This window comes from Contarinia nasturtii, unplaced genomic scaffold (genome assembly GCF_009176525.2).
Source record: "Contarinia nasturtii isolate CC-2019 unplaced genomic scaffold, AAFC_CNas_1.1 Cnas_scaffold_1037, whole genome shotgun sequence".
Classification (NCBI taxonomy): Eukaryota; Metazoa; Arthropoda; class Insecta; order Diptera; family Cecidomyiidae; genus Contarinia; species Contarinia nasturtii.
The window spans coordinates 426,035-452,332 of NW_022198383.1; the positions used below are offsets into that span (position 1 = coordinate 426,035).

Here is a 26,298-nt window from a genome sequence, read left to right on the forward strand (position 1 = left end):
TATATACACGACAACAATAAAAATTACGCGCACATTGCCTTTTTGTATTGGTATGTGGTGTGTTTGGATTTTTTTATTACGTGTATGTATTTATGGCTATTCGCTTCTGTGCTGACATTCTTTTCTGTATTGGCTTACACATCGGCTTCGTTTCGGTGTTTGTGTGTATTGGTGTGCATGTGTGTGTGTGTGAGTTTCATTTTATGACATATGTGTGCAAGCGGTTGTACAATTGTACATGCATGCATGTACAAAATGAATCGGCGTTCAGTGCGTGTGTCAGAAAGGGTAAGTTGGTTTTAACTAACAACTGCTTTTAATTGCCAAAGTTTGAAGGATTATCACGCGATTCATTGTAATTTATTATAATTTTTAGATTGTCTATATGTCTAAGTGATATGCCATTGTCGATGTTATTGTATAATTCTAACGAAACTACCAAAAATAGATTCGCATTGAATTCGCCTTGCCGTTGGCACATAAGATTTTTATCGTTCTTCTTTTTGCTTGCTTTTTCGCTAACATCTAACATTTTCTCGTTCTCTTTTTCTCTTTTGCTTTGCTCAGGTGTGTCTTTGCCAATTTCGTTTCCATTTCTTTCGTTCCTTTGTATTGAAATAAAAAAAGACCAGCATGAACCTTTTTTGCGCTTGCTTTTTTGTATTCATTTACATAATTCTGGGGGGTGTTGCACTGTGTGGAGGATGTAAATAAGGCTTCGCACCGACTAAACATTTTATGTTTTTACACAAGTTTACCAAACAAAAAATAATTTTAATCCATCCATTTAATTTATTAACTGGCGCTTTCCGACGCCCGTTGTCGCGTCTTAAAATAAACAAGGCATAAGTTCATCAAATTCACTAATCTATATCTGTGATTTCTATATCATTGAAAAAATATGCGATAGACGGACACAAAGACCGATAAGAAAATAATACATCGACTGGCTTGTTCTGTTGTTCTTATGTCCACAACGAGTAAATATGGAAACGTCAGGTTTGTCCTTCATAGCAAATCCACCGGAAAATCCCATGCAGCTTTTTCAAACATGGCACAATGAAGCGAAAACAAACAGTGACCCGAATCTATTTATAGACACTATGACAATCGCCGGAATGGATGAGTAAGTCACATAATTTGGTTTTTCATTTTTTTTTTTCAAAAAAAATGTTGCAAACGACATTTTTTTCGGTATAAAGTTCAGTTTTTTTGTTTCGACTTTGATTTTGGTTTTTTTTTTCAGCGTCGATGTATTGTTGAATCGAAATGTGATTCTTCGAAAACACGACGATAATGGATTGATCTTTGTAACGGAACGAAACACCAAAAAATACAAGGACTTTGTATGCACCATTCAAATATTATGTAAAAATTCAATATTTTCGTAGAAATATCCATTTTATTATTGTTACAGGTAAAAAATCCGGCCGTTGCAGCGGTATTTTTATGGATTTATATGATTGAAGGCACCGTTGTCTCTCGGCAGGTATGAAAAACATTTCACACTTGAAAATGTTTGTGTACACAATTTGATAAGGATTGGTTTTGTTTGTCCACTTTCGGCATTTGTTTTTTTTTTGTTCAACATTTGTTGTTCTGTTCATAAAATGCTTGAATTACATCAGGTTCGTGTAACTGGAACGGTGAGTGAATTGCGTGAATCAGAAATCGCCGAATTTTATTCGGAAGAATCGGTATTTGCTAAAATACGAAGTAAAATCTGCCGATGCGGTGAGAAAGTCGATTGGAACGAATTAAAGGCAAAACATGATCAAGTCTTGCAGGATTTTCTAAGTGGAAATGATACATTACCGCAGACAGATACATAGTAAGTTAAGCCATTTATTATTTATGAGAATTATACATTCATTCAATTTTATTAATATTTTATGTTCACTATGCAGCACCGCAATGCGAATTACACCAACAAAAATGGACTTTTACTTCGCACGACGGGATGAGATAGCCGATCGTATAAAATACACGCTAGAAAATGAAAAGTGGATAAAATACCATGTTGCAGCTTAATCAAATCCACGTACATGTCTTTATTCCGAAATTGTAGCAAAAAATATATTAATTCTTGATTAATTCACCGGTGTTTTGTTGAATGAATCATCTGATTTTGTTTTTTTCTACCAAAGTAGATAGTTTTCAAATAAACAAAGCAACAGAGAGAACCAACTTCACTCGAGTTGGTGAATATAATGACACCTATTATAATTCTGACGTTTCATCGTTTGATTGTCAAATTGTGTTTTGTTTTACTATCTGTGATGTACTCTGTAGTTCGGGGTATTTTCCAAAAATCCAAATAAATAAAGTAAGAAATTTATCAAACAACATTCTCAAGCCATTGTATTCGTATGTTTTCGTTTATTGACAATCAACACATTGACATTTTTCAGCTCAAACGATGGACACCACTAAAGAAAAAGTGATCAAACAGGAACCAGAGTTTGTAATTTGTGGTAATAATGGTGGTGCGGAGATTGCTCAGGATCCCTTTGCCGAGAGCGGTTGCCAAATTGAAATCAAAGAGGAATTCATTGAGCCACATTACGAAGATTTTGATGTAAATGAAGTGACTGTAGTTCGCCTAACTGATGATGACAAAGACGTAAAAGAATCTAAACCCACCCATCTTGTACACGTTGAAAATAATTATGTCGTTGATGAAATTGATCATGATGATTACGATGATGATGACTTCAATCGCGAAAACGATTTTTTCAGCGAATTCGAAGATGAACCAATACTATCGTTGACACCAATTACAATGCTAAGCGAATGTGATGTACAACCAACGACCGAACCATCGAAAACAAAATGGAAAACGAAAATTATCAACAAAAGCAATGATGAAATTCAAAATTTGAAGCAAACGGACGAAGCAAACGAAAAAAACCACGAAACAAAAGATAGAAGAGTAAAAAATGTAAGAAAAGACAACGCAACGAAGTCGAACGGACAAAAAGTGAAAAAGACATTAGAAACAAAAGATAAAAAACCATTGAGATCGAAGGTGAAAAAGGCGATTGAATCGAAATCGGGTGCAAAAAAGAAAGGTCGACCAAAATCGCAGGAAGAGCATAAATGCCATATTTGTGATAGATCTTATCCGTATGCATCATTACTAAAGTTACACATTCGAACGCATATGACTGATAAAGGTCACAATTGTCCCCTGTGTTCGAAATCTTTTGCGCGCTCCGACCACTGTAAGCAACATTAATGAATGATTCAATTGAAATATAATTAACATAACATATTCTTTTTTAAAGGTAAACAACACATTAACAATGTGCATAAAGGGGAAGTGGTCGATGGTGTTGTTCGAAAGCCAAGTTTTGAACGAAAGTGTGAGGTATGCTGCAAAGTCTTTCACCATTCAGGCAATTTGCGAAAGCACATGACTCTTCATACGGGCGAACGTCCATTTACCTGCGACGAACCAAACTGTGGCAGAACATTTGTTTTAGCGCAACATTTGAAATCACATCAAAAATTGGTAAATTAAATAGATCTTTTTTTGTTTGAGAAAATTGAACTATTAATTCATTAATTTCAAATAACCCTAGGTACATTCCGATGAGAAATCGTTTCAATGCGCGCAATGCGGTAAATTATTCAATCATTCGGGAAATTATAAGAAGCATATGCGCACCCACAGCGGTGAAAGACCATTCAAATGTTTTTGTGGCAAGGCATTCGCACAGACCAGCAATTATCAAGCACACATGCGGGTTCATATGAATGATAAACCGTTCAAGTGCGATGAAACCGGTTGCGACCGATCATTCGTGCAACAAATCAATTTAACGCTTCATAAACGTGTCCATAGCGGCGAAAAACCCTTTTCATGTCCAACCTGTCAACGAACATTTCGACGAAAGTCACAATGTATATCACATAGTAAAGTACACAATAGCATTAAGTTTAAGTGCAGCCATTGTACACGTCAATTCACCCATCAAACACATCTTCGAACGCATGAAAAAAGTCACACCGAAGAGCCAAAGTTCAATTGTCCCGAGTGTTCAAAAGCTTTCTTTTATAATCATCAATTGGTTGCACATTTGCGTCTACACACGGGCGAACGGCCCTATCTATGCAGTTATGAATTCTGTGGAATGCGATTCACGTCGTCGTCACAGCTAAAACGACACAACAAAATGCAACACCAACATGACGAATGTATCGAGCCCGAAGAACAACCTCCACAAGTTTGTGTTGTATGCAATAAGCTATTCCGCGATAAACGGTTGCTGGCGAATCATATGCGCATCCACAGCGGTGTAAAACCGTACAAATGTGAATATTGTGAAAAAAGTTTTATCACACAGAGTGATTGTAAAAAGCATACACGAATTCATACCGGCGAGAAGCCCTATCAATGTGAAATTTGCCAAAAAACCTTCACATTTTCAAATAGCTATCGTATTCATATGAGAAATCATAATGGCGAAAAACCGTTTCTCTGCACATTTTGTGGTAAAGCATTTTCATGTTCAAGCGATCGCAGCAAACATGTTAAAACACACTCTAATAAGGACGCATAAAGATATAAATTTAGAGCATCGGACACTTCTTTCAAATAATTATTCAAACCAATGCTGACACATCAACACGTTTTCAATAACAGCTCTGGAGTGGGGGATATATATATAAATATAGGACTAATTATATTCGGTTAGACATATACTAACTTTTGATTATTCTATTAGGAGAAGATTTTTTATTTCGAAATGAAATAAACACAACGATTTTATTTAAAAAAAAAATACAAACATTGGAAAAAAATAAAGTCTACCTTTTTTATTTGAAAAAAAAAAAGAAGTAAATTTTCAGTACAGAATAAGTTGACGCCGCACAAATGTTTGGCTATACATCATTTTGTTTACAACAAACCAAATTATAAAGAACTGATAACAGAAGCCAATGTTCTCACGCTCCATGAGACATGCCATCGGTGCAATATTCATACAAATGTGCAAATTCAACAATAGTTTTTAATTACAGCAACGACTAGACCCACATCGATGTGTTTAAAGGGAATCGAATCGGTAAGCAAAAAATAAAAAGATCCGTCGGTCGTATTGCGTTTGTGATGGTGATAAAAAAAAAACTGTGCCGAAAATTTATATACACACAAGACTCAATATTATTACATACTTGATTTTATACGCCTTGCGTCCTCACAGTGATTCATGAATTGTGCACACATCTATAGAACCAGTTTTTTTTGCTACATACCGGCAGCGTACACATCTATGTTTTGTTTTGCATACACGCACAACCAACTGACAAGAGCGCTCGTGCTTACCCATGTATTTGTATAAATACACAGCATGGTACACATCGAATGATTTTAAGGCTATATATGGTAGAAACTTCATGAAACTCTTTTCAGTTGTTCATTGACGACTGACCTGATAAATACGTTTGTTCAAGGAACGACTGAAAACCACGTGGTCCACAGGAAACAAAGAAATTTTCAATTAATTATTTCTATTTTCAAAGTTTAATTGTGAAAACAACGAACAATAAACAATAACAAACAATATCGTAAGTGATTTTTCCATATTTATACCGGCTACCGATAAAATTCAGGGCAATGCACTTCGGTCTTTTAAGCGCGCTCAACGTGGTTGTTAGTTTTTTCGCGTACTATTTGCTAAGAGCTCTTTAAAATAAATGAAATTCATTTAAAATAGTCGAAAGTTGTGTGTTTTTAATTGAATTTCGCCATTTATTTTGGAAATCGTTCATAAACAGGTGGTTGGACAGTCTCTTCTGTTAAATACGCATTAGTTTCTATCACACTGATACAAGGCAAAGCCATACGTACGTACACACATATCTATAGCAACATTATAGATATTGTGTATGATTGTAATACTAACATACATATCGCGTCGTTCGGATACGCGTCTTGTTTACTGTACGTTTGTTTGTCGGTTTGTCTCACGTGTGACACAATACATTACAAATGTGATGAAGAGCAAAATTCAATCGAAATTGGCATATGTGCTATCGTCGTGAATAATTAGAGCTGTTCCACTAGCAACCATTCCGTTGGTCGAAATTAATATTTGAATTATGGTTACCACGTTTAGTTTGTGTCATTCAGCTGATAAGAAAACCGGTTACACTTAAAGAGACTGTCTGTGTAATGAAATGTGTTAAATTCAACATTTTTTTGCCATCAATTGCGTATTACGCATAATAACACAGCGAATCGTGATAATTTGAATGGAGTGATTGTATGTGAATTTAAAAAGGCTTGGTTGTTGTTTTTTTTATATAAATTCAAATGTTTAATCTGAAATGAAGACAGTCTTCCACATTTTCGATTAGGAATTCACGCAATTTTCTTTAAATTTAAAATGATAATGAAGCATCAACCTCAAGAGTAAGATTAGAGCATTACAAGGAAGATGATTTTTTTGTCACACTTCTTTCTATTAATCAATCGACACAGAAACATTTTTATCAGACGGTCTGCTGTCGTATTTTTATCAATTGTGTGTATTTTTAGTCAAAGATTTTTGATTGCTTAATCACACAATTTCGCGTGTATCATCAAATCACATGTGTCTGCTGCTATTTCTCATTTCGTTTTCTTCTTTTTTTTCACTTTCCAGATTATTTGTTTGAAGCAATAAGAGTAAAAAAAAATATTTCAAGAGACATGGATGCCGAATTAGTGTTCGAAGATTTCCCTTCGGTGAAGGGAAAGAGTTTTGGTGCTCCAATTGATGTGGATGGCGAGGTTGTTTTTCAAACCGGAATGGTGGGTTATCCTGAATCGATGACCGATCCATCGTACCATGGTCAAATTTTGGTGCTAACCTATCCGATGATTGGAAATTATGGCATTCCAGGCGATGAAAAAGATGAATATAATTTGCCAAAATTCTTTGAATCGTTGAATAAAATTTGGGTTGCTGGTCTTGTTGTTGATGAATTGTGTGATCAGCCGTCACATTGGCGTGCCAAACAATCGTTGTCCGATTGGATGAAGAAGCATAATATTCCGGGAATTAGCGGCGTTGATACGCGCGCATTGACAAAAAAGATTCGTGAAAAGGGCACCATTATGGGTAAGTTATTTTTGACGGATTTTTCATTAGATTGAAAAACATGACGTGAATGTGCAAATAAACGATATTTGATTTATTCGCATCGCAGGTCGAATCGTTCAAAATGGATCATCGCGTAAAAATGCTCAATTCATCGATCAAAGTAAACGTAATTTTGTGGATGAGGTGTCTGTGAAAGCTGTCAAAACGTATAATCCAAGTGGCAGTCCACGTATTTGTGCTGTTGATTGTGGTTTAAAATTGAATCAAATCCGTTGTTTCCTGAAACGAGGTGCACGTGTCGACGTCGTACCTTGGAATCACAAACTGGACGCGAAAGAATATGATGGCCTTTTCTTGAGTAACGGTCCAGGTGATCCAGTTGTGTGTGAAAAGACTGTTGCCAACATTCGAAATGTGATTGAGTCGGGTGTGAATAAGCCAATTTTCGGTATTTGTTTGGGTCATCAATTGCTTTCGACAGCCATCGGATGCAAAACCTATAAAATGCTCTATGGTAATCGTGGTCATAATTTGCCTTGCGTTCACAAAGGAACCGGCAATTGCTACATGACATCACAGAATCATGGTTATGCGGTTGATTCAAAAACAATTCCAGAACAATGGGAACTTTTATTTGAGAACAGTAACGATGGTAGCAATGAAGGTATCGTGCACACCACGAAACCATACTTTTCTGTTCAGTTCCATCCAGAACATACAGCTGGTCCGGATGATCTTGAATGTTTGTTTGATGTATTTTTGGATGCGGTGAAAAACAATAGCAACACCGCTTTTAATGTGAAACAACGTATTATCGATGAGTTGGAGTATAAACCGGGAAAAAATGTTGAAATTACGAGGCCACGTAAAGTGCTCATTTTGGGATCGGGTGGTCTTTCAATTGGTCAGGCCGGTGAATTCGATTATTCTGGTTCACAAGCGATTAAAGCATTAAAAGAAGAGCACATTCAAACGATTTTAATAAATCCAAACATTGCCACCGTCCAAACATCTCGCGGAATGGCCGATAAAGTTTACTTTTTACCAATCACCGCCGAATACGTCGAGCAAGTGATTAAAGTTGAACGACCACAAGGTGTCTTACTCACATTTGGGGGACAAACAGCGTTGAATTGCGGTGTTGAATTGGTGCGAAATGGTGTATTTGATAAATATGGTGTGAAAATTCTGGGAACACCAATCGAATCAATTATCGAAACCGAAGATCGTGAAATATTTGCGAAGCGCGTCAATTCGATTGGAGAAAAAGTGGCACCATCGGCATGCGTTTATTCAGTTGAAGGTGCTTTGACAGTTGCTGAGAATTTGGGATATCCTGTGATGATTCGGGCTGCATTTGCTTTGGGCGGTTTGGGCAGCGGTTTTGCAAACAACAAAGATGAACTTGTTAAATTGGCCGAACAAGGTTTAGCACATTCGAAACAATTGATTATTGACAAATCACTCAAAGGATGGAAAGAAGTTGAATATGAAGTCGTTCGTGATGCGTACAATAATTGCATCACAGTGTGTAATATGGAAAACGTCGATCCGCTCGGGATTCATACAGGTGAATCGATCGTTGTGGCTCCATCACAAACGCTCAGCAATCGTGAATATTATATGTTGCGTGCAACCGCTTTGAAAGTCATTCGACACTTTGGCATTGTCGGTGAATGTAACATTCAGTATGCCCTCAGTCCCGATTCAGAAGAATTTTATATCATTGAAGTGAATGCACGTTTGTCACGAAGTTCGGCACTTGCCAGCAAAGCAACCGGATACCCATTGGCTTATGTTGCTGCTAAGTTGGCACTGAATATTCCATTGCCTGAAATCAAAAACACCGTCACCGGAGTGACCACAGCTTGTTTTGAGCCCAGTTTGGATTACTGTGTTGTGAAAGTGCCACGATGGGATTTGGCGAAATTTATGCGCGTCAGTAAAAATATTGGTAGCTCAATGAAAAGTGTTGGAGAAGTAATGGGTAAGCAAATTTTATTTTTCGAATGAAAAGCAACAACAATTTAATCGAAAATATTTCAATTTATTTGAATTCCATAGCAATTGGTCGTAAATTTGAAGAAGCATTCCAAAAGGCATTGCGAATGGTTGATGAAAATGTAAATGGTTTTGATCCGTATCTGAAAGAAGTGAATGACACTGAATTGAAACAACCGACCGACAAGCGAATGTATGTTTTAGCCGCAGCACTAAAATCCGGCTATTCCGTTGAGAAGCTATACGAATTAACCAAAATCGATCCATGGTTTTTGAATAAATTCCAAAATATTATCGAACATACTACGAGCCTGGAGAAATTAGGCATTCTCTCCGATGAGATGTTGATTCAATCGAAAAAACTTGGATTTTCCGACAAACAAATTGGACAATTTGTTGGCAGCACCGAATTGGCTGTGAGAAAACATCGAAAAGAAATCGGTGCATTGCCATCAATTAAGCAAATCGATACGGTGGCTGGTGAATGGCCAGCATCAACAAATTACTTGTATTTGACATACAATGGCAATGAAAATGACATTGAAACGCCAAGCACCAATTACACAATGGTCATTGGATCGGGTGTGTATCGAATCGGAAGTTCAGTGGAATTCGATTGGTGTGCTGTCGGCTGTCTACGTGAACTCAAACAACTCGGACGCAAAACAATTATGGTGAATTACAATCCAGAGACCGTTTCCACGGATTATGACATGTGTGATCGTCTGTATTTCGAGGAGATTTCATTCGAAGTTGTGATGGATATTTACGAGTACGAAGATCCTGAAGGTATCATTTTATCGATGGGCGGTCAGTTGCCAAACAATATTTGCATGGATTTGCATCGACAACAAGCGCGAATTTTGGGCACATCACCTGAAAATGTTGACGGCGCTGAGAATCGATTTAAATTTTCACGCATGTTGGATCGAAAAGGCATTTTGCAACCACGATGGAAAGAATTGACCGATTTAAGTTCAGCTATAGCTTTTAGCAATGAAGTCGGCTATCCGTGTTTGGTTCGACCATCTTATGTACTATCTGGTTAGTATGAGAAGCTTCTTTGCTTTGAATTTTGAATGAATTTAATCGAATTTTTTTTTTCAATTCACAGGTGCTGCAATGAATGTGGCACACAACGATCAAGATTTGGAAGAGTATTTAAAATCAGCGTCCGATGTAAGCAAAGAACATCCGGTGGTCATTTCAAAATTCTTGACTGAAGCCAAAGAAATTGATGTTGATGCTGTGGCTTGTGATGGCGAAATTTTATGCATGGCTGTTTCCGAGCATGTGGAAAATGCTGGCGTTCATTCGGGTGATGCTACTTTGGTGACACCGCCACAAGATATTAATAGCGAAACACTCGAACGTATCAAGATTATTGCACGTGACATTGCTGCTTTGTTGGATGTGTCTGGTCCATTTAATATGCAACTCATTGCCAAAAATAATGAACTCAAAGTCATTGAATGCAATGTTCGTGTGTCACGTTCATTCCCATTCGTTTCAAAAGCGCTTGGTTTTGATTTTGTAGCATTGGCCACACGAGTTATTATCGGTCTTGATGTTGAACCAGTCAATGTGCTCAAAGGATGCGGAAAGGTACGGTTTTGAACATTTTTTTATAGCAAAAAAACAAGTGATGTTTAAAAGAATGTGTAACAAATAACTTCTTCAACGTTTAGGTCGGTGTAAAAGTACCACAATTCAGTTTCTCGCGTTTGGCTGGTGCTGATGTCACGTTAGGCGTTGAAATGGCATCAACTGGAGAGGTTGCGTGTTTTGGCGATAATCGCTACGAGGCATATCTAAAAGCAATGCTCTCAACCAGTTTCCAAATACCAAAAGGCGCCATTCTTCTAAGTATTGGAAGTTTCAAGGTAACGAATAAATACGATTATGTATTCATGAATGATATCGACATAGAACACAATTGTATTTTTTATATTTTATTATAATAGCACAAATTGGAGCTGTTGCCATCCATTCGTGCTCTGTCAAAAATGGGCTACAAATTATACGCATCGATGGGCACTGGAGATTTCTATGCGGAACATGGAGTTGATGTGAGTTATTTGAATTATATTTTAAAACGTATTACAATGTATCTTTTGCATTGATGAAATTCCTAGTTTTTTTCTCTAGTTAACGTTTTTTGAGCAAAATTTGTTTAAACTTTTTTCATTTTACATGGAAATTTTTCATTTTACACTTTCTTCATTTTTCATTTTACATGGCCTCATTATTGTTTTATATACTGAAAGACTATTATTGTTCTATGCAATTTGTCAACATTTTTGCTCTTTCTCCTTCACTCAAAAAACTAGATCGAATCGGTTCATTGGACATTCGAAAAACTCGAACAAGCCAGCGATACTGGTGAATTACAATATTTGGCTGAATTTTTAGCAGAGAAAAGCATTGATTTGGTAATCAATTTGCCGATGCGAAATGGTGGAGCTCGTCGTGTATCATCGTTTATAACCCATGGTTATCGTACCCGAAGATTAGCCGTCGACTTAACGATACCATTGGTTACCGATGTAAAATGTACCAAATTATTGGTTGAAGCCATGCGAATGATCGGAGGAGCACCTGTGATGAAAACCCATACCGATTGCATGACATCACGTAATATTAAAAAATTGCCTGGCTTCATTGATGTGCACGTGCACTTGCGTGATCCAGGTGCGACCCACAAAGAAGGTAATTACAATACATGGCATTTACAAACTATTTAAAAATCCTAATTATTATTATTATTCAAGATTTCTCATCGGGAACGGCAGCTGCACTAGCCGGCGGTGTGACGATGGTACTTGCGATGCCAAATACAAATCCGACAATTACGGACAAGGACGCATTCGAATTGGTAAAAGACATTGCAAAAATGAAGGCACGCTGTGATTATGGTATTTATGTGGGTGCATCGAGTGAAAACTATGATGTGATTCATGAACTGGCTGGTGAAGCTGCTGCGCTTAAAATGTACCTCAATCAAACATTTTCGACACTTCAATTGAACGATATGCTTGTGTGGAAGAAACACTTGAAAAATTGGCCAAAAGGTGCTCCACTTGTTGTGCACGCCGAACGACAATCAACTGCTGCCGTTATATTTTTGGCAAGTGTTTTGGATCGTGCCATTCATATTGCGCATGTTGCACGCAAAGAAGAAATGGAAATCATTCGGTCGGCAAAGAAACGCGGAATGAAAATCACCTGTGAGGTGTGTCCGCACCATTTGTTTTTGTCAACCGATGACATTCCACAAATCGGTTCTGGTCGATCCGAGGTGCGGCCCGTTTTGTGTTCGAAAGAAGATCAAGAAGCCTTATGGGAAAATTTGGAATACATCGATGTATTCGCAACCGACCATGCACCACATACCATTGATGAAAAAGATTCAACAAAACCACCACCAGGCTTTCCAGGTTTGGAGACCATTTTGCCATTGTTATTGAATGCCGTCAACGAAGGAAGACTTACACTTGACGATGTCATCAATAAATTCCATCGTAATCCGCGTAAGATTTTCAATCTACCAGAACAACCAAACACATATGTCGAAGTCGATTTAGACGAAGAATGGACCATTCCCGAGAGACCAGCGCATTCAAAAGCGCATTGGACACCATTCGCTGGTATGCAAATCAAAGGTTCAGTTCACCGTGTTATTTTGCGCGGCGAAGTTGCATTTGTCGACGGAGAGGTATTGATTGAACCGGGCTATGGTGAAAATGTTCGTGAATGGAATACCGTTTCGAAAACGGATTACAAACACGTTTTGGAGAAGATTGAAAATCTGTCGGCCGGCAGTGATTTGTTTGAAACAAGTCTTAAAGATTCAAAGAGCTCGGAACTAATGAACGACGTGCAAACAAATGATTTCTTTGCAAAATTACTGGCCGAACCCGTTGCTAAGCCAAATGTACATTTTGCATCTAGCGATCGTATTATTCGACAACCATCACCGTTGCCAAGAGTGCGTTTGGATTCGGCCAGTAATACAACATTGAAAGAATTAGTACAAACAACAACGGCTCAAAATACATCAATTCAACATGGATTGTATGGAAAGCACATTCTCAGCGCAAATATGTTTACTAAAGAGCAATTGAATGACATCTTTGATTTGGCACAAATTTTCAAAACTCGCGTCGCCAAAGAACGCAACACTTTTGACATTTTACGGGGCAAAATTATGGCTTCGGTCTTTTATGAAGTGAGCACACGAACAAATTGCAGCTTTACCTCCGCTATGCTTCGATTAGGCGGACAAGTTATCTACATGAATGAATCGAGTTCGTCGGCTAAGAAGGGAGAAACTCTCACTGACAGTATTACGGTTATGGCTGGATATTCGGATGTTGTTGTTTTGCGTCATCCAGATCGTGGTGCCGTTTTGGTTAGTACTTTAGCTTTCTTTTTTTAACAATCGGGAAAATATAACGATCGATTTCTTTTTTCATTTTGCAGCAAGCAAGTCAACATAGCCGAAAACCAATAATCAACGCTGGTGATGGCATTGGAGAGCATCCAACACAGGCTTTGTTGGATATCTTTACGATTCGTCAAGAAATCGGAACGGTGAACAAATTAATTATAACAATGGTTGGTGATCTGAAGAATGGTCGCACTGTGCACTCACTTGCCAAATTATTAACTCTGTATGATGTTCAATTGAACTATGTTAGTCCGCCCAGCTTATCGATGCCCGAACACATTACAAACAGTCCAGAAATGAAACGAGTCAAACAAAAGGTAATTCATTTTTCTCTTTCTTTGCAAATTCCTTTGGTTAAAAAAATTACTGACATGCATTTTTCAATTGATTTCTTTTGCAAAATCAGGTCTACAATACACTCGCTGAAGCATTGCCTGAGACGGATGTTTTGTACATGACTCGTATACAGAAGGAACGTTTTGACACAGAAGAGGAATATAATCGTGTCAGTGGTCATTTTGTTGTCACTCCACATCTCATGACCATGGCCAAGCGCCGTATGATTGTGATGCATCCATTACCTCGAATCGACGAAATATCGAAAGAGTTTGATAACGATCCCCGTGCAGCCTATTTCCGTCAAGCCGAAAATGGCATGTACATTCGAATGGCACTTTTAGCCATGGTTCTCGGCAAATCAGAATAACAATAAAGTTGTAGCATTCTATTTTTTTTTATCAAAACATAATTGTTTATACAAATGAAATAAAACCGAATTTAAAAAAGAGTATCAGTGTTATAAATCATTTTCTTCCATTTGAAAGTTATATTTCTATTCAATTTTCATCTAACTACAAATGATTGTCGGGAAACTTTCTATGCGAAATATTACATAAAAATCAACTGAATTTACACTCAAGTGTGAGTAGGATTGGGGTTACAATTTGAATAATTTTCATAATAAAAACATATCAATGGCATGGCTACTTGGGATTGTGCCCCATACATAGCCAACTTCATGTTCTACGTTCTGTTTACAATACATACATTGTCGTAAGTGACAATAGAGTGTCAAAATTTATTATAACCTGATTTGAAAATTTTGTATAACAATGCAATAGATTCAAATCAAACGAAATTCCTCCTCAATTAAGAAAGAGTAAGCTAAACCTCAATATGACTGACAAGTGTGAATTTATCTAAATCAATTTGATTCCCTCAGAATAGAAGTCAATTACAAATCCTGTAAAAACGGCCAAAAATTGATATAATTTTTATTTCACTCGTATAATTCTGTTATAGAGATCGTTGCAGTTGACCGGTGAAAACATGTTATCTTTGTGTAAATTTGGAAAAACATTGTGTGCATTTCAAAAATCAACCCTTCAATCAAAAGGTAAACAAAATTTTGTATAAACTTGTTTTAAATTGTCAATATTCAGACGTTCTTTTTTCTTTTTCTTTGATGCGTAGGATTTATCTCGCAAATAAATCAATTTCGATGTTTGTTTTCGGCTAGAGAATTAGGAATTGAAGGATACGAAAAGGGTAACGAAGATCTTTTGCAATTTCATTTTCATTATATTTCCATTACTTATTGATTAAGTTCCATTTTTTTTCTATGTGATTCTCACTTTAGGTAGAAGAGATGCTGAAAATTTTGTGACAGATCCATACAAATACAAGCGAAAATTTCACCTTGATTTTGGAAATGAACCTGATTTTCCAAAGTTCGAAAATGGCTTGAAACGTTTACTTTTCGTCATGGAAAAAGATGATAACGACATCAACATACTAAAAGACGCATTGTACACACTGATACGAAAGCAGAAAGAACACTCTGGTTACAAGTATATCTTTGGTCCAGTTATAATGCGTGTGTTATATTATCTGAATCTTCCTATTGTGGCAATCGAGGTAAAAACCAAATCAATTTCCATCTTCAATTCAAATGTATTTCGGTCGTAGTTTTTAGATGACAAATTGATTGGCCAACTGTTTACCGAAATCACCGGTCATCAAGTCCTATTAGATTTATTATACGAAAACAAAATGTACGAGACACTTTTGCGCGTTCGAGAGAGTCGACCCTTTGAGAGTAAATACATTGATGCTCTTGTTCTGGCGGCATATTATCGTATAGTAAGTAGGCATATTATCGTTTGATTTTACCTCGATTTTTTTGAATTCGTTGCCATGTTTTTTTGTTGAATGATAGAATACTCCCGAGGCTCTGGACAAAGCCTTCGATTATTGGAAGAAAATGGAAGAAATACAAGTTAAACATCCATTTCGCAAGAGTTTAACATTCGTTGCTGGGATGGCTGTGAAACACAATCGACCGGAAATCGCTTTGGAAGTTTTGGAATGTATTTTTAAAGATTTTCATGTGACGGTGCGTCAAATCAAATTATTGGCATGGTGTCAATTGGGACGATTTGGCAAAATCACAGATATGTTTCGAACAATTATAAAACGTCACAAAGAATTAAATCGAAACGATGAATATACATCACTAGAAGTTGTGAGTTTTTTTTCGTTTTACAATTTTGCATAAATAATTTACAACAAACTCTCATAAAATACCTATTTGCAGCTTGACAAAATTGAAAAATCGCTTGATCAAAATGGTCCGGAATTGAAAAAGTTTCTTGCATTACGTAAAGAAATCAAATCACTGGGACTGATAACAGAGGAGGTAAGACGTGATTCAAGTACACTATAGAAAAACACCATTTATTTTCAACATTTTTTTTATTAGACACTTGACGATATGCTGTGTGCACCATTTCCCGTTAAATTACAATCAAACCAATATCACAGAAATAAATAGAATTTCATTAATTCGGTGTAAATGTAAAATTGAATGTTGTAGCAAATAACTTTTGAAAAAAAAAACGGAACATTATTTCCAATTTTAAAAATGAGTGTCTTTATTTATCGTTTTTTATACAAACATGGTTTAAGAGAAAAGTTCTTCAGTTGTCTCAAGTCAGCCCCAGTGACACTACGTGACTTTTTAAAGTAAAGAAAATAGAAAACTTTTGTTGAAATATCTTTGCTGATTAAATCGAAACCAATGGCTTTCAAACTGTTTATGAATGCGTTAACATTATCGAATCGAGACTCGATTTCTGCGATCTTCAAATGGCCACTGAAATGAAAAGCGAAACAAAAATGAGTTATCTAAATTTTGTCCAACTTAAAATGGGAAATTTACCCTATTTTCAAGACGCGATTGGCTTCAAGCAAAAAGTCTTTCAAGTTTGTGCCCATCAATGAGAGACAAAAAACCGCAACGTTCACGGATTCAGATGAAAGTGGCGTATGCGCCATATTACAAGCGATAACCTTTTTATTTGTTGCAACCAAATCGAAGCTGTAGCATTTTTGCGTTACAGACTCTGCCAATCGAGCTTCACCGCAACCAAAATCGGCGACAACATAATTTATCGGCCTAGCAAAATACACCATTTTCGGGAAAAAAAATTAGTAAATATTCATTGATTTTCTTTTAAAACTCACAATTTCTTGATTGAATTGATGATGCGATCCAATGGATTAATTGGCCACTGTTTAACTTGAGCGCGATATCCATCATGATAGGTGTTGAAGGCAGAATCGTCTTCTTTAAATACATTGATTGCTTCGTCGCCAGTCTGTGTGTAAAGCTGTTCATTGATGAATCGAAAACGAGATGCTTTCAATCGATCGGCCAAATCATCGTGGAAATTCTTGGGTTGCTCCGATGAATCGACAATGGCTCGTGACTTCTGTTTCTTGCCTTGTGTAACCTCTTGTGATTTTTTCTTCAGGCTTTCTTGATTTTGTTTATTTTTATTCTTTCGCTTACTAACACCGTCATTTTGCTGTGGTATCTTTTCACGTTGCTTTGGAATTTGAACGCTAGCCCTTTTCTGTACGACTTTTTCCAGTTTTTTCTTCAACTGTTTGTCTTTCTTCTGTTTCGGCTTTTTTATCTTCTTCGACATTGCCTGCACATTTCGCAGAAGGACATATTTGCCGGGTTCACTCATTTTCATTTATTGCGAAGTTTTCAATTTATAAAGCCTTAATGAACGCACGTGTAAACAATGTTTTGACATTTATCAATCACACGGTCATCTGTCAAAACAAATACTTGTTACAAATTACAATGAAAAATTGAAACAACTCCAACACAAAAATTACGAAATAAAAAAAACTGAAAAGCAATTCATAAAAAGTGTTTTTTTTTTATTGATATTCAATTTTTGGGAAAAATCATTACTTACTACAAACACTTTCAGTTTAAAATTTACAATAAATTCGTCGGTTCAAATCGGATCAGTTTTTCCATCAAATCGGACCAGTTTGACAACTGTCACACCGTTGTCACATGAAACATGTGCGATTGTTTTCTTGTGCACGTTTACAACACGAAGTATACATACATACGGTCGAATAGCTGTCCGCTAGAAATATCAATTGAAAAGAGCAACCGCTCTTTTATAAATTTAAACGTTTTCTAGTGAATAATTTTAGTGTCTTAAAGATGCGTCGACTAAAAAAGGTAAGCAATTGAATAAATTCTTGTTAAATTTCTGTACAATTTTCAATTCGTATGCACTTTATTAGAGTGAGGTTATGTTTCATTTTACTTTATTTTAAATTAAAACTTTTGTCCAACAATTCCGTTTTGATTATTTCTAGTATGCCTCTGGAGAAGGTGCTAGTTATATTACCCGACGACAGGCTCTACGGAAATTACAATTATCGTTGAATGATTTTCGTCGTTTATGCATTGTCAAAGGAATTTATCCGCGTGAACCGAAACATCGTCGCCGTGCCCAACGTGGTTCAACTGATATCAAAATTTTGTATCACACAAAAGACATCAAATTCTTATTGCACGAACCGATTGTGTGGACACTTCGTGACTACAAGGTAAGGAAATGCGCTTAATTGAATTTGCTTCGATTCGTATAAGGGAAACGTGTTTTCATTGCTCTAACATTTTAATTCATTTCGATTGTAGATTTTCAATCGCAAAGCTGGACGTGACCGTGCATTGAAAGATTTCCGTGCGTTGAATCGTCGTTTAAAGTCGCAGCCACAATTGAAACTCGATCACATCGTAAAAGAACGTTATCCAACATTCATCGATGCCATCAAAGATTTGGATGATTGTTTGACACTTTTGTTCCTGTTCAGCACATTTCCATCGTTGAAATACGTGCCAAGACAGCAATCAGCATTGTGTCGTCGTTTGACCATTGAATTTTTGCACGCTGTAATCGCATCAAAATCGCTTCGTTACTGCTTCATTTCGATCAAAGGTTACTATTTCCAAGCCGAAATTAAAGGACAAAAGGTGACATGGATGATACCACACTACTATCCATTCCAGCCACAATCACGGTCCGAAGTTGATTTCCGTATGATGTCAATTTTCGTTGAATTCTACACCATAATGTTGGGTTTTGTGAATTTCCGTTTGTATCACCAAATGAATTTGGTGTATCCACCGCAATTTCCATCGAATTTATTCCAAGACACCGAAGAATCATTGGGCAACGAACAGACATTTGTGTCCGAACGTATTGCTGCGCTTAATTTTGATTTGTTGAAAATCGATCCGACGGCCGATGACAATGAGGTCGATGATGATTTGAATATTGATTTGCTCGAAGGTGAAAATGAATCCGAACAAATCAAAAAAATGAAAGAAAAAGCGGCCGAAGAGAGAAAGTTGCGTAAACTTTTCAACGGTTTGAAAATTTTCATAAACAGAGAAGTGCCACGTGAACCGTTAGTGTTTTTGATTCGATGCCTCGGCGGAAAGGTGTCATGGGATAAGACATTATTCACTGGAGCCACATTCGATGAAACAGACGAAACTATAACACATCAAGTTGTTGATCGGCCATCAGTTGGCAAACAATACATGTCGAGAGACTATGTTCAACCACAATGGGTATTCGATTGTGTAAATCAACGTACATTGTTACCAACAAATAAATACTTTATTGGTGCTGCTTTGCCACCACATTTGTCACCATTTGTTGACCCAAGCCGTGAGGATGTGTATATTCCGCCAGAAGAAAAGGCACTGCGTGATCCGTCGGCCATTGAAACACATCAACCGAGCTCAGATGAAGAAAACGAAGAGGAAGAGGCCGAAGAGAATATCCCAGAGCCAGAACGAGATGATCGACTGGAAAATGCATATCGCTTGGAAAAAGAAGACGCCGGCTCTGATGAAGAAATCGAAAGCGATGGCGATAATGCTGCTTATAAGGAAGACAGTGATCTGGATGATGCTGATCATGATTTTGGTGAACAAAGCACCGAAAAACGTTCGAAACAAATTGAGGCCAAACAAAAGATGGCTGTACAAAGTGGCAAAGTGCATAGAGAAAGTAAGCGATCGATTAAAAAACAAGAAATTGAAGAGCATCGCTTGAAGGCACGCATGGTCAAACCGAGACATCGCAAACTCTTCTCGAAGCTCATCAATGAAAAACAAGATAAACAAAAGGAACACTGGCTACTCGAAAAGAAACGAAAACGCATCGATGCTGCGGCCAAGGAAGAGAAAAAGAAGAAGAAATTAGAAAATCGCAAAAAATTAGTAGCACAATAAATTTCTTTTATTATTTTTTTTCTGTCTCTCCCTTGAACATTTTTCATGCATTTTATTTACTATTGGAATAAATCATATGGAATTATATTAAAACATTCAACTCTTTTATATTTTAAAATTTAACTCTTACAGATGACTTAATTTAATGGAACATCAAAGGTTTGTATTAGTGTAGGTTTTGCACTTTTTCTTCGTGAGTTTTTAAAACACCAATCGAGCTTTTGAGTTTGTTTTTTATTCATGAGCGATATTGTTGAAAAAGATGATTGACAAAAGCACGAATGCAAAAACACATATACACGGCAATGATATGGTCTTCTGCTTTTTCAAATGTTTCAATTTGGACTTAATTTCATTAATATTTGTCTTTATTTCTTGAATGTCTTCATAAAATAATTCACTGACACTGACTGTTCGTTTGATGGGACCTTCTGCTGCCGGCGCTGTTGATGGTTTTTTGTTGAACGCACCCGGAATCATCTGTTCCAATTGATTTTCCCAATTGTCAGCACTGATTGTCATTTTGGATTCGAAAGGAATAAACGAACCAAATCTCTCCTTGATCTTCTGAATATGAATTTTAAGCTCCTATTTCAAAGTTGAAATATTGTTTTTTTATTCAGAGTAAAAAAAAATAAAATTAAAAAAAAAATTACCTCAAGCGCTTCCTTGAATGATTCATTATTTGTAGTTTTGCTAAGTAGTTTAGCCGTTAATAAAAAACAATCTTCACTCGGGATATCTGCTTCTTTATGGTCACCGAAAAATTCTACACGCACCAAGTTTTCTTCGACTTTCATCACTTTTGCTGGCCAGAGTGGATATTTGCAAAATTTAGCAAACACCAACAAATGTGGCTTCGTGCACACCATTACAAAACAATTTTCTTCATCAGTTATGAAATTTTGGCAGCAATCAATGCACGTTTCATCACCAAAATCCATATTGAATAGTTTTTGCACGTTTTGATCGTCACAAGTCGTCTTAGAAACTGAAGCAGCTCGTAATTGTGTTCGAATATCATAGCTCAACGGACGCAGTATATTCGAAACATTGTCGCCTGTTTTGTATATATATAATTTGAAACAGACGTTTTTTGTCGACAAGTTTCGTCACCACGGAATGAAATTGAAATAGTAAAAAATCAATTGCTATTTCATTCTAACCAAAGTACAAAAGCTGTAGTTCGATGCGATACTTATTTGTTTATATCTCAATATTTTTCTTTCATTTTCTTCATGCGAAGTACGTTGTTGCTATAAAAAGTGATATTTTTCAGATGTTATATCAACACACAGGAATAATAAACAATCATTTTGTCGTGGCATTCTAGTTCGCAGCGGTGCTTGAACAATGTCGAATATTGGCAACGTTGTATTGTTTCAGTTGTAGTGTTTATGCACTGATTCTGAGAAAAAAAGAAAATGATTTGGACTCAGATCGTGTAAACAACCAAATCTTAATTCAATTCTTCCTTAATCTGCCATGTTGCACGTTTGAACTTGAATAAAAAATAAAAACACTCTCAATAATTATGATCTGATTATGCTAATATCTAATAATAACAAAATAATTTTTAATAAGAAGAATTTTTAAACATCTTTGTTTGTTTTAATTTTTCTTTGCGGTGGTCCTTTATTTGTTTGCGAAATTGGTGAAATTGACAAGTAATATTTTTGAATGATAAATAAAATTGTGAGATCTCAAAATCTTAAAATTGTTTTACTCCCTGTTGCGTAATAAAAAATGTCCTTGCTCAAGATGAGAGGATTTTGCAGGTTAATATGTGTTAGATTTTTGAAAAATTATTTTCCTTCGGAATGTAATACATATGCAGAGTAATAAAAGCTGAACTCTTTCAACTTTACTGCCTTATTAAGGTAAAATAGGTTTTACGTAGTAGGTAATATACTTAAAAAGGTCAAAATGAGTTATTATATCGTTTTTTATATTTCATTTACGTAAAATTAGGATTCCTTATGTCTAAATGCACACACAAAACATTAGCAGTAGAATTGTTTAAATGTATTGGTGTATATGCAAATTTAACAATAGATGTTAAGATATCTATTGATATTTTCATGCAATCGTCATTAAAACAGCGCAGTTGACATTTGGTCCATCGCGCCAAAATAAGTGTCAATTATGCTGTTGTAGTGACGATATACCAATAGATATTTTAACAACTATTGGTAAATTTGCATATACACCAATACACTACTACTACTGTTTTTTGTGTGTGTGAAAAAGGATTCTAAAAATTGTGAAAACACATTGTATAATGATGTAAATTCTACTTTCTACCACCATAAAATCATAACCATATCGTCTGGTACGCTTCCCTGTTCGGGTTGTTTATTTTAACATTGTCAGTAAAGTAACAAATACATGTGCATGTGACATTATAATGACTAATTACTTTTTCAAATATACTTATATTGCGTGCGATTGTTGCATATCAGTTTCATTTCAAGAGAACACTTCGTCCAGTAAACAAGCTTAAGAGAGTTCGGAAATAATTTATACTTAAACAATTTATACAGTGTTATTATATTCAAAGTGCATTTTGAGTGTATTTGTATTTACTGGTGTTCATGATGGAGAATATTTCTACCAAAATAATTGAAGTTCCAAATATCGGAAAATTGAACGGTAAAATTTGGTATACACCAAAGAACAAGATGATCCATCCATGGGAAATTTGCGTTCTAAAACACGAATATAGATCAAAACCACATCTTGGCGTCTATTTGTATTGTGTGAAAAATACACGTCAACCATATATTGCATCGATGTCAGTAAAATTGCATGGAGACATATGTGATAATGTAGAGTATGTTAACCCGCATGTGTTTGGGAACGGATTCGGATGGGGTGTTAACTCATTAATTGCCTGGGACGATTTAATGAACAAAACAAATGGTTTTCTTACAGAAAATAACGGCATAAAATTGTCAGTGACAATTAAATCAAATGATCCAAAAGAGAAGAATATGTGTGAATTGCAGTTTGTACAAACCCCGATTGATGACCGATCCATTAAATTTTTATTGATGGTCAAGAAAATTGACCAATTGATTGCAGTGATACCATCATCGAAGTTTGAATTCAAAAATATAGTATGGCTAATTACGGTGTTCAAAAATAAATCGGATCGATTGGGTATTCGACTTGAATGTGACGATGAATATGAATTCAATTACCAAATGAAAATGTCATGTAAGTTGGATTCATCGCTTATCCCACTTGAGACTGAAAAAATAAAACAACTTGGCTCATCTACGGCGATGGAGACAGAATTTTCTTTGGCTTGGGATTATTTGATTAACCCGGATTGTGGTTACGTCAAGGAAGATTTTACAATCGCCATCGAACTGACCATCGAGTTTATTAACTCGACCAACATCAAAGTTAAGAAGGTAAAAAACAAGTATCCTGAAACTGGTAACGTTGAATATGATTCTTTTGAATCAATGAGCATAGATGATAATGAGGCAATAGATCCAGATTGTGTGAATACATCTACGCCAAAAACTAATGACCGTCAAACTTTGGTGAGTAATCAATTCCATTCAATTAACATCGATACTTGAATAAACGGATTATTAATTTTATTTATTTTTATTATTTAAAGCGTTCAAATTCTCGTCGGAATAATTTGACATTAACTCCGATTAAAGAACAAGCCGAACAACCTGGAAAGCGATCAAAAATGTCAAAAGATGAAACAGCTGGTGAAAAAGATGATGGTGCAAGTATCGGAAACGAAAGTAAATCATGTGCATCTGTGACAGCTAATCGAAGTGCAATTGTGAACAACGCAAAACGTGGGCGTCCAGTTGATGAGGGTATGGATATCATTTTAATCAGTGACGACGAAGACAAAGAAAACACCATTTGAATATAACGACAGGACTAGCCGAATACAGGGTCGAACATACTCTTCCATTTGGCATCCAATTTCAAGAGATCGGACCCGATAATCTCTATCTAATCAGTATTTTTTTATAAAATTTTGTGGTTTTGTTAAACAATTTTCGATATTGAAAATATGTTTGTCTAACTGACGATTTTCATTTAAATTTTTCATTCCAAAAAATAGAAAAAAAAAACGTAAAATCAACTATTTAGCAAATGAGTAAACATATTCATTATGTTTATAAAATGGATTATTTGATAATAATGATACATCAGTTTTTGGAATTTTTCTTTTTTCTTATAAATATTTACGTATCATGAGACGGTGCAGTATTTGAACATGCACAAATGTTGTTGAACATGCTTGAAATAAAGAGAAAAAGATTAAGTAAAAAAATTATCATTCTGAGCGCGATCATTTCTTTTGCATTTTTAAAAGAGTGTAATTGCCAAAAAGAAGGAGACTTGATTACATTTGCGTGCATAACATCAGAATCGTATGTTATTATAAAAATTCATATAAATTTCTCCACAGTCAAGATGACTTTTATACTGCTGATGTAAATGGAAGTATCCCGTCAACTTTGGTTGATGAGCTAAATAACGGAAAAGCTTTATCGTTGTTTTTTCATGGGGTTTCGATTTCGGATCTCTTTTTATGTGGTGAATTTTCTTTTATCTTATTTTTTTATTTTAAAAACGGAATTTTATCATTATTTTTTCATTGGATACTTTTTTAAAAATGCCGAAGGTAAATTTCTTTCGCTCATTCTTTCATTCGTCAAACATTATATTTTTTAACCAATATCTATGCATATATTTACATGTAAAGAAAAGCAATTTAGTTTTGTTAAATGCTATATTTTATTTGGTCTGTATCAAATGTTTGTTTCGTCTTTAAAAAAATTCGAAGTATTTTGTTTTCCTAGAATGGTTCAAAGAATCTGAAAACAATTTTTGTATCGTATCATGTCCTTATGAAATAAGTTCAACATCGTTCCCTGCTAAATTGGTCGATGGCATGACCGTTAAATGGATTGAATATGTGGCGAAGATAGCGAGCGAACTACTTAACAAAATTATCGAAGATTGATGTTAGTGATTTTGGTTTTGGTGCTCATATCGCTGACCAAACTTGTAAATATTTTTACAAAGGAGGCAAAATGGTTCGATCACTATTAAGTATGTTCCAAATAATAAATGTTTTGATTTCAAATAGCTTTGGATCCAATAAAAACTCCTCCGTTCGAAACAAAAATAAAGAATATCATCAAAAAAGGTGAGTCGAATTATATCCAAGTAATTCACATCTCTAAGAAGGTTGGAATATGGAAACCAATTGGAGATGTTGATGTGTAAGTAAAATATGAGACATTTGGTCCCATAAATGATGAACATGCAATCGCATTTTTCATCCATCTTGCAACATCTACTAAGCGGCTCTTTATAACGGCCGAACTGAATGAAAATAAAAATGGCTCTGTGGTAAGAAATGATGAACCAACATCTATTCAGTCTGACACAAAGTCAAATGAATGTGCAATCGGTGTATACGGTACCGTGAACTATGGTCAACGTGGAAAAAAATTCGGCCTTTCATTGAAAAAACTAGTATTCTGGGGAGGAATTTTTCTGTATGCTTTATGAACAGGCCTAATGCTATCCTAAAGCCGTGTAAACACATGAGCACTTGTGTTGCTTGTTGGGAAAAGTGGAAAGCAAGGCAAGAAAAAAAAGGTGAAGAACCAAATTGTCCCATTTGCAGAGCAGAAGTAGAAAAGGTTGAAGTGGTCAAAAGTAAAAAATCATGTTTGTAAGTTACTATTTTAAATACTATTCCTACTTCATATGCCTGAGAATTTGTTTATTTCAGACTCAATTGGATCGGTAGATGATCATATCGAACAGAATTCCATCTATTAATATTGAATATAAAAAATCGACCTGGATAACATGATGCATTTGTTAAAGTTTTTGCCGTAGTTTTTTTTTATTAGTTTTTTTTCTGTAGTTAGAAGACTTTCTGTAGGAATTTTTTTTTTTTCATATTCAATTTCATTTCAATGCTAAGATGTGTCAAAGAGATTTTACAGCAATCATAAAGACCAAAAATATGAAAAACAATTGAATAGGTTTTGTTCACAAATAATACAAAATTCACAATATGGTCAAATCGACAAATTTTGGTGTAACAGGTAAAATATTGTTTCGAA

The 26,298-nt window shown here is 35.7% G+C and overlaps 8 protein-coding genes across 12 annotated transcripts; 6 read left to right on the forward strand and 2 right to left on the reverse strand.

The window, feature by feature from the left end:
* The first annotated feature begins 229 nt into the window (after positions 1-229).
* LOC116343760 (pyridoxine/pyridoxamine 5'-phosphate oxidase 2) lies at positions 230-2,094 on the forward strand. Of its 3 annotated transcripts, none has more exons than XM_031771982.1 (6): positions 230-288; positions 911-1,126; positions 1,247-1,346; positions 1,418-1,489; positions 1,629-1,831; positions 1,908-2,094. In XM_031771982.1, the coding sequence occupies exons 2-6, from the start codon at positions 987-989 to the stop codon at positions 2,029-2,031; spliced, it is 639 nt and encodes a 212-aa protein (XP_031627842.1). In that variant the 5' UTR covers positions 230-288; positions 911-986; the 3' UTR covers positions 2,032-2,094. The 3 variants fall into 3 exon arrangements, with proteins under 3 accessions (XP_031627842.1, XP_031627843.1, XP_031627844.1); XM_031771983.1 differs by lacking the exon at positions 230-288 and adding an exon at positions 289-355; XM_031771984.1 differs by lacking the exon at positions 230-288 and adding an exon at positions 452-567.
* Positions 2,095-2,214: 120 nt separating this feature from the next.
* LOC116343759 (zinc finger protein 883-like) lies at positions 2,215-4,781 on the forward strand. Its single transcript, XM_031771981.1, has 4 exons — positions 2,215-2,326; positions 2,412-3,224; positions 3,288-3,514; positions 3,585-4,781. The coding sequence occupies exons 2-4, from the start codon at positions 2,420-2,422 to the stop codon at positions 4,563-4,565; spliced, it is 2,013 nt and encodes a 670-aa protein (XP_031627841.1). The 5' UTR covers positions 2,215-2,326; positions 2,412-2,419; the 3' UTR covers positions 4,566-4,781.
* A 649-nt stretch (positions 4,782-5,430) lies between these two features.
* LOC116343758 (CAD protein) lies at positions 5,431-14,330 on the forward strand. The gene is made up of 11 exons (XM_031771980.1): positions 5,431-5,571; positions 6,651-7,109; positions 7,198-9,078; positions 9,156-10,136; positions 10,207-10,697; positions 10,781-10,975; positions 11,057-11,161; positions 11,423-11,801; positions 11,864-13,503; positions 13,575-13,859; positions 13,949-14,330. The coding sequence occupies exons 2-11, from the start codon at positions 6,698-6,700 to the stop codon at positions 14,246-14,248; spliced, it is 6,669 nt and encodes a 2,222-aa protein (XP_031627840.1). The 5' UTR covers positions 5,431-5,571; positions 6,651-6,697; the 3' UTR covers positions 14,249-14,330.
* A 262-nt stretch (positions 14,331-14,592) lies between these two features.
* On the forward strand, positions 14,593-16,460 carry LOC116343877. 2 transcript variants are annotated; one of them, XM_031772166.1, is made up of 8 exons: positions 14,593-14,701; positions 14,845-14,938; positions 15,016-15,090; positions 15,182-15,459; positions 15,511-15,684; positions 15,761-16,066; positions 16,139-16,240; positions 16,304-16,460. In XM_031772166.1, exons 2-8 carry the CDS (start codon positions 14,872-14,874, stop codon positions 16,373-16,375), a joined length of 1,074 nt encoding a protein of 357 aa, XP_031628026.1. In that variant the 5' UTR covers positions 14,593-14,701; positions 14,845-14,871; the 3' UTR covers positions 16,376-16,460. The 2 variants fall into 2 exon arrangements, with proteins under 2 accessions (XP_031628026.1, XP_031628028.1); XM_031772168.1 differs by having other exon boundaries at positions 14,640-14,938.
* LOC116343878 (ribosomal RNA-processing protein 8) lies at positions 16,449-17,652 on the reverse strand. The gene is made up of 3 exons (XM_031772169.1): positions 17,068-17,652; positions 16,763-16,999; positions 16,449-16,696 (listed from the first exon to the last, which is right to left on the reverse strand). The coding sequence occupies exons 1-3, from the start codon at positions 17,583-17,585 to the stop codon at positions 16,480-16,482; spliced, it is 972 nt and encodes a 323-aa protein (XP_031628029.1). The 5' UTR covers positions 17,586-17,652; the 3' UTR covers positions 16,449-16,479.
* A 285-nt stretch (positions 17,653-17,937) lies between these two features.
* LOC116344291 (pescadillo homolog) lies at positions 17,938-20,260 on the forward strand. The gene is made up of 3 exons (XM_031772766.1): positions 17,938-18,094; positions 18,235-18,468; positions 18,560-20,260. Exons 1-3 carry the CDS (start codon positions 18,077-18,079, stop codon positions 20,165-20,167), a joined length of 1,860 nt encoding a protein of 619 aa, XP_031628626.1. The 5' UTR covers positions 17,938-18,076; the 3' UTR covers positions 20,168-20,260.
* Positions 20,261-20,354: 94 nt separating this feature from the next.
* On the reverse strand, positions 20,355-21,209 carry LOC116344292 (protein kinase C-binding protein 1-like). Its single transcript, XM_031772767.1, has 2 exons — positions 20,824-21,209; positions 20,355-20,755 (listed from the first exon to the last, which is right to left on the reverse strand). The coding sequence occupies exons 1-2, from the start codon at positions 21,109-21,111 to the stop codon at positions 20,402-20,404; spliced, it is 642 nt and encodes a 213-aa protein (XP_031628627.1). The 5' UTR covers positions 21,112-21,209; the 3' UTR covers positions 20,355-20,401.
* Positions 21,210-22,551: 1,342 nt separating this feature from the next.
* Positions 22,552-24,406, forward strand: LOC116344196. Of its 2 annotated transcripts, XM_031772631.1 has the most exons (3): positions 22,553-22,819; positions 23,102-23,721; positions 23,802-24,406. In XM_031772631.1, the coding sequence occupies exons 1-3, from the start codon at positions 22,762-22,764 to the stop codon at positions 24,066-24,068; spliced, it is 945 nt and encodes a 314-aa protein (XP_031628491.1). In that variant the 5' UTR covers positions 22,553-22,761; the 3' UTR covers positions 24,069-24,406. The 2 variants fall into 2 exon arrangements, with proteins under 2 accessions (XP_031628490.1, XP_031628491.1); XM_031772630.1 differs by having other exon boundaries at positions 22,552-23,721; positions 23,802-24,405.
* Positions 24,407-26,298: the final 1,892 nt, after the last annotated feature.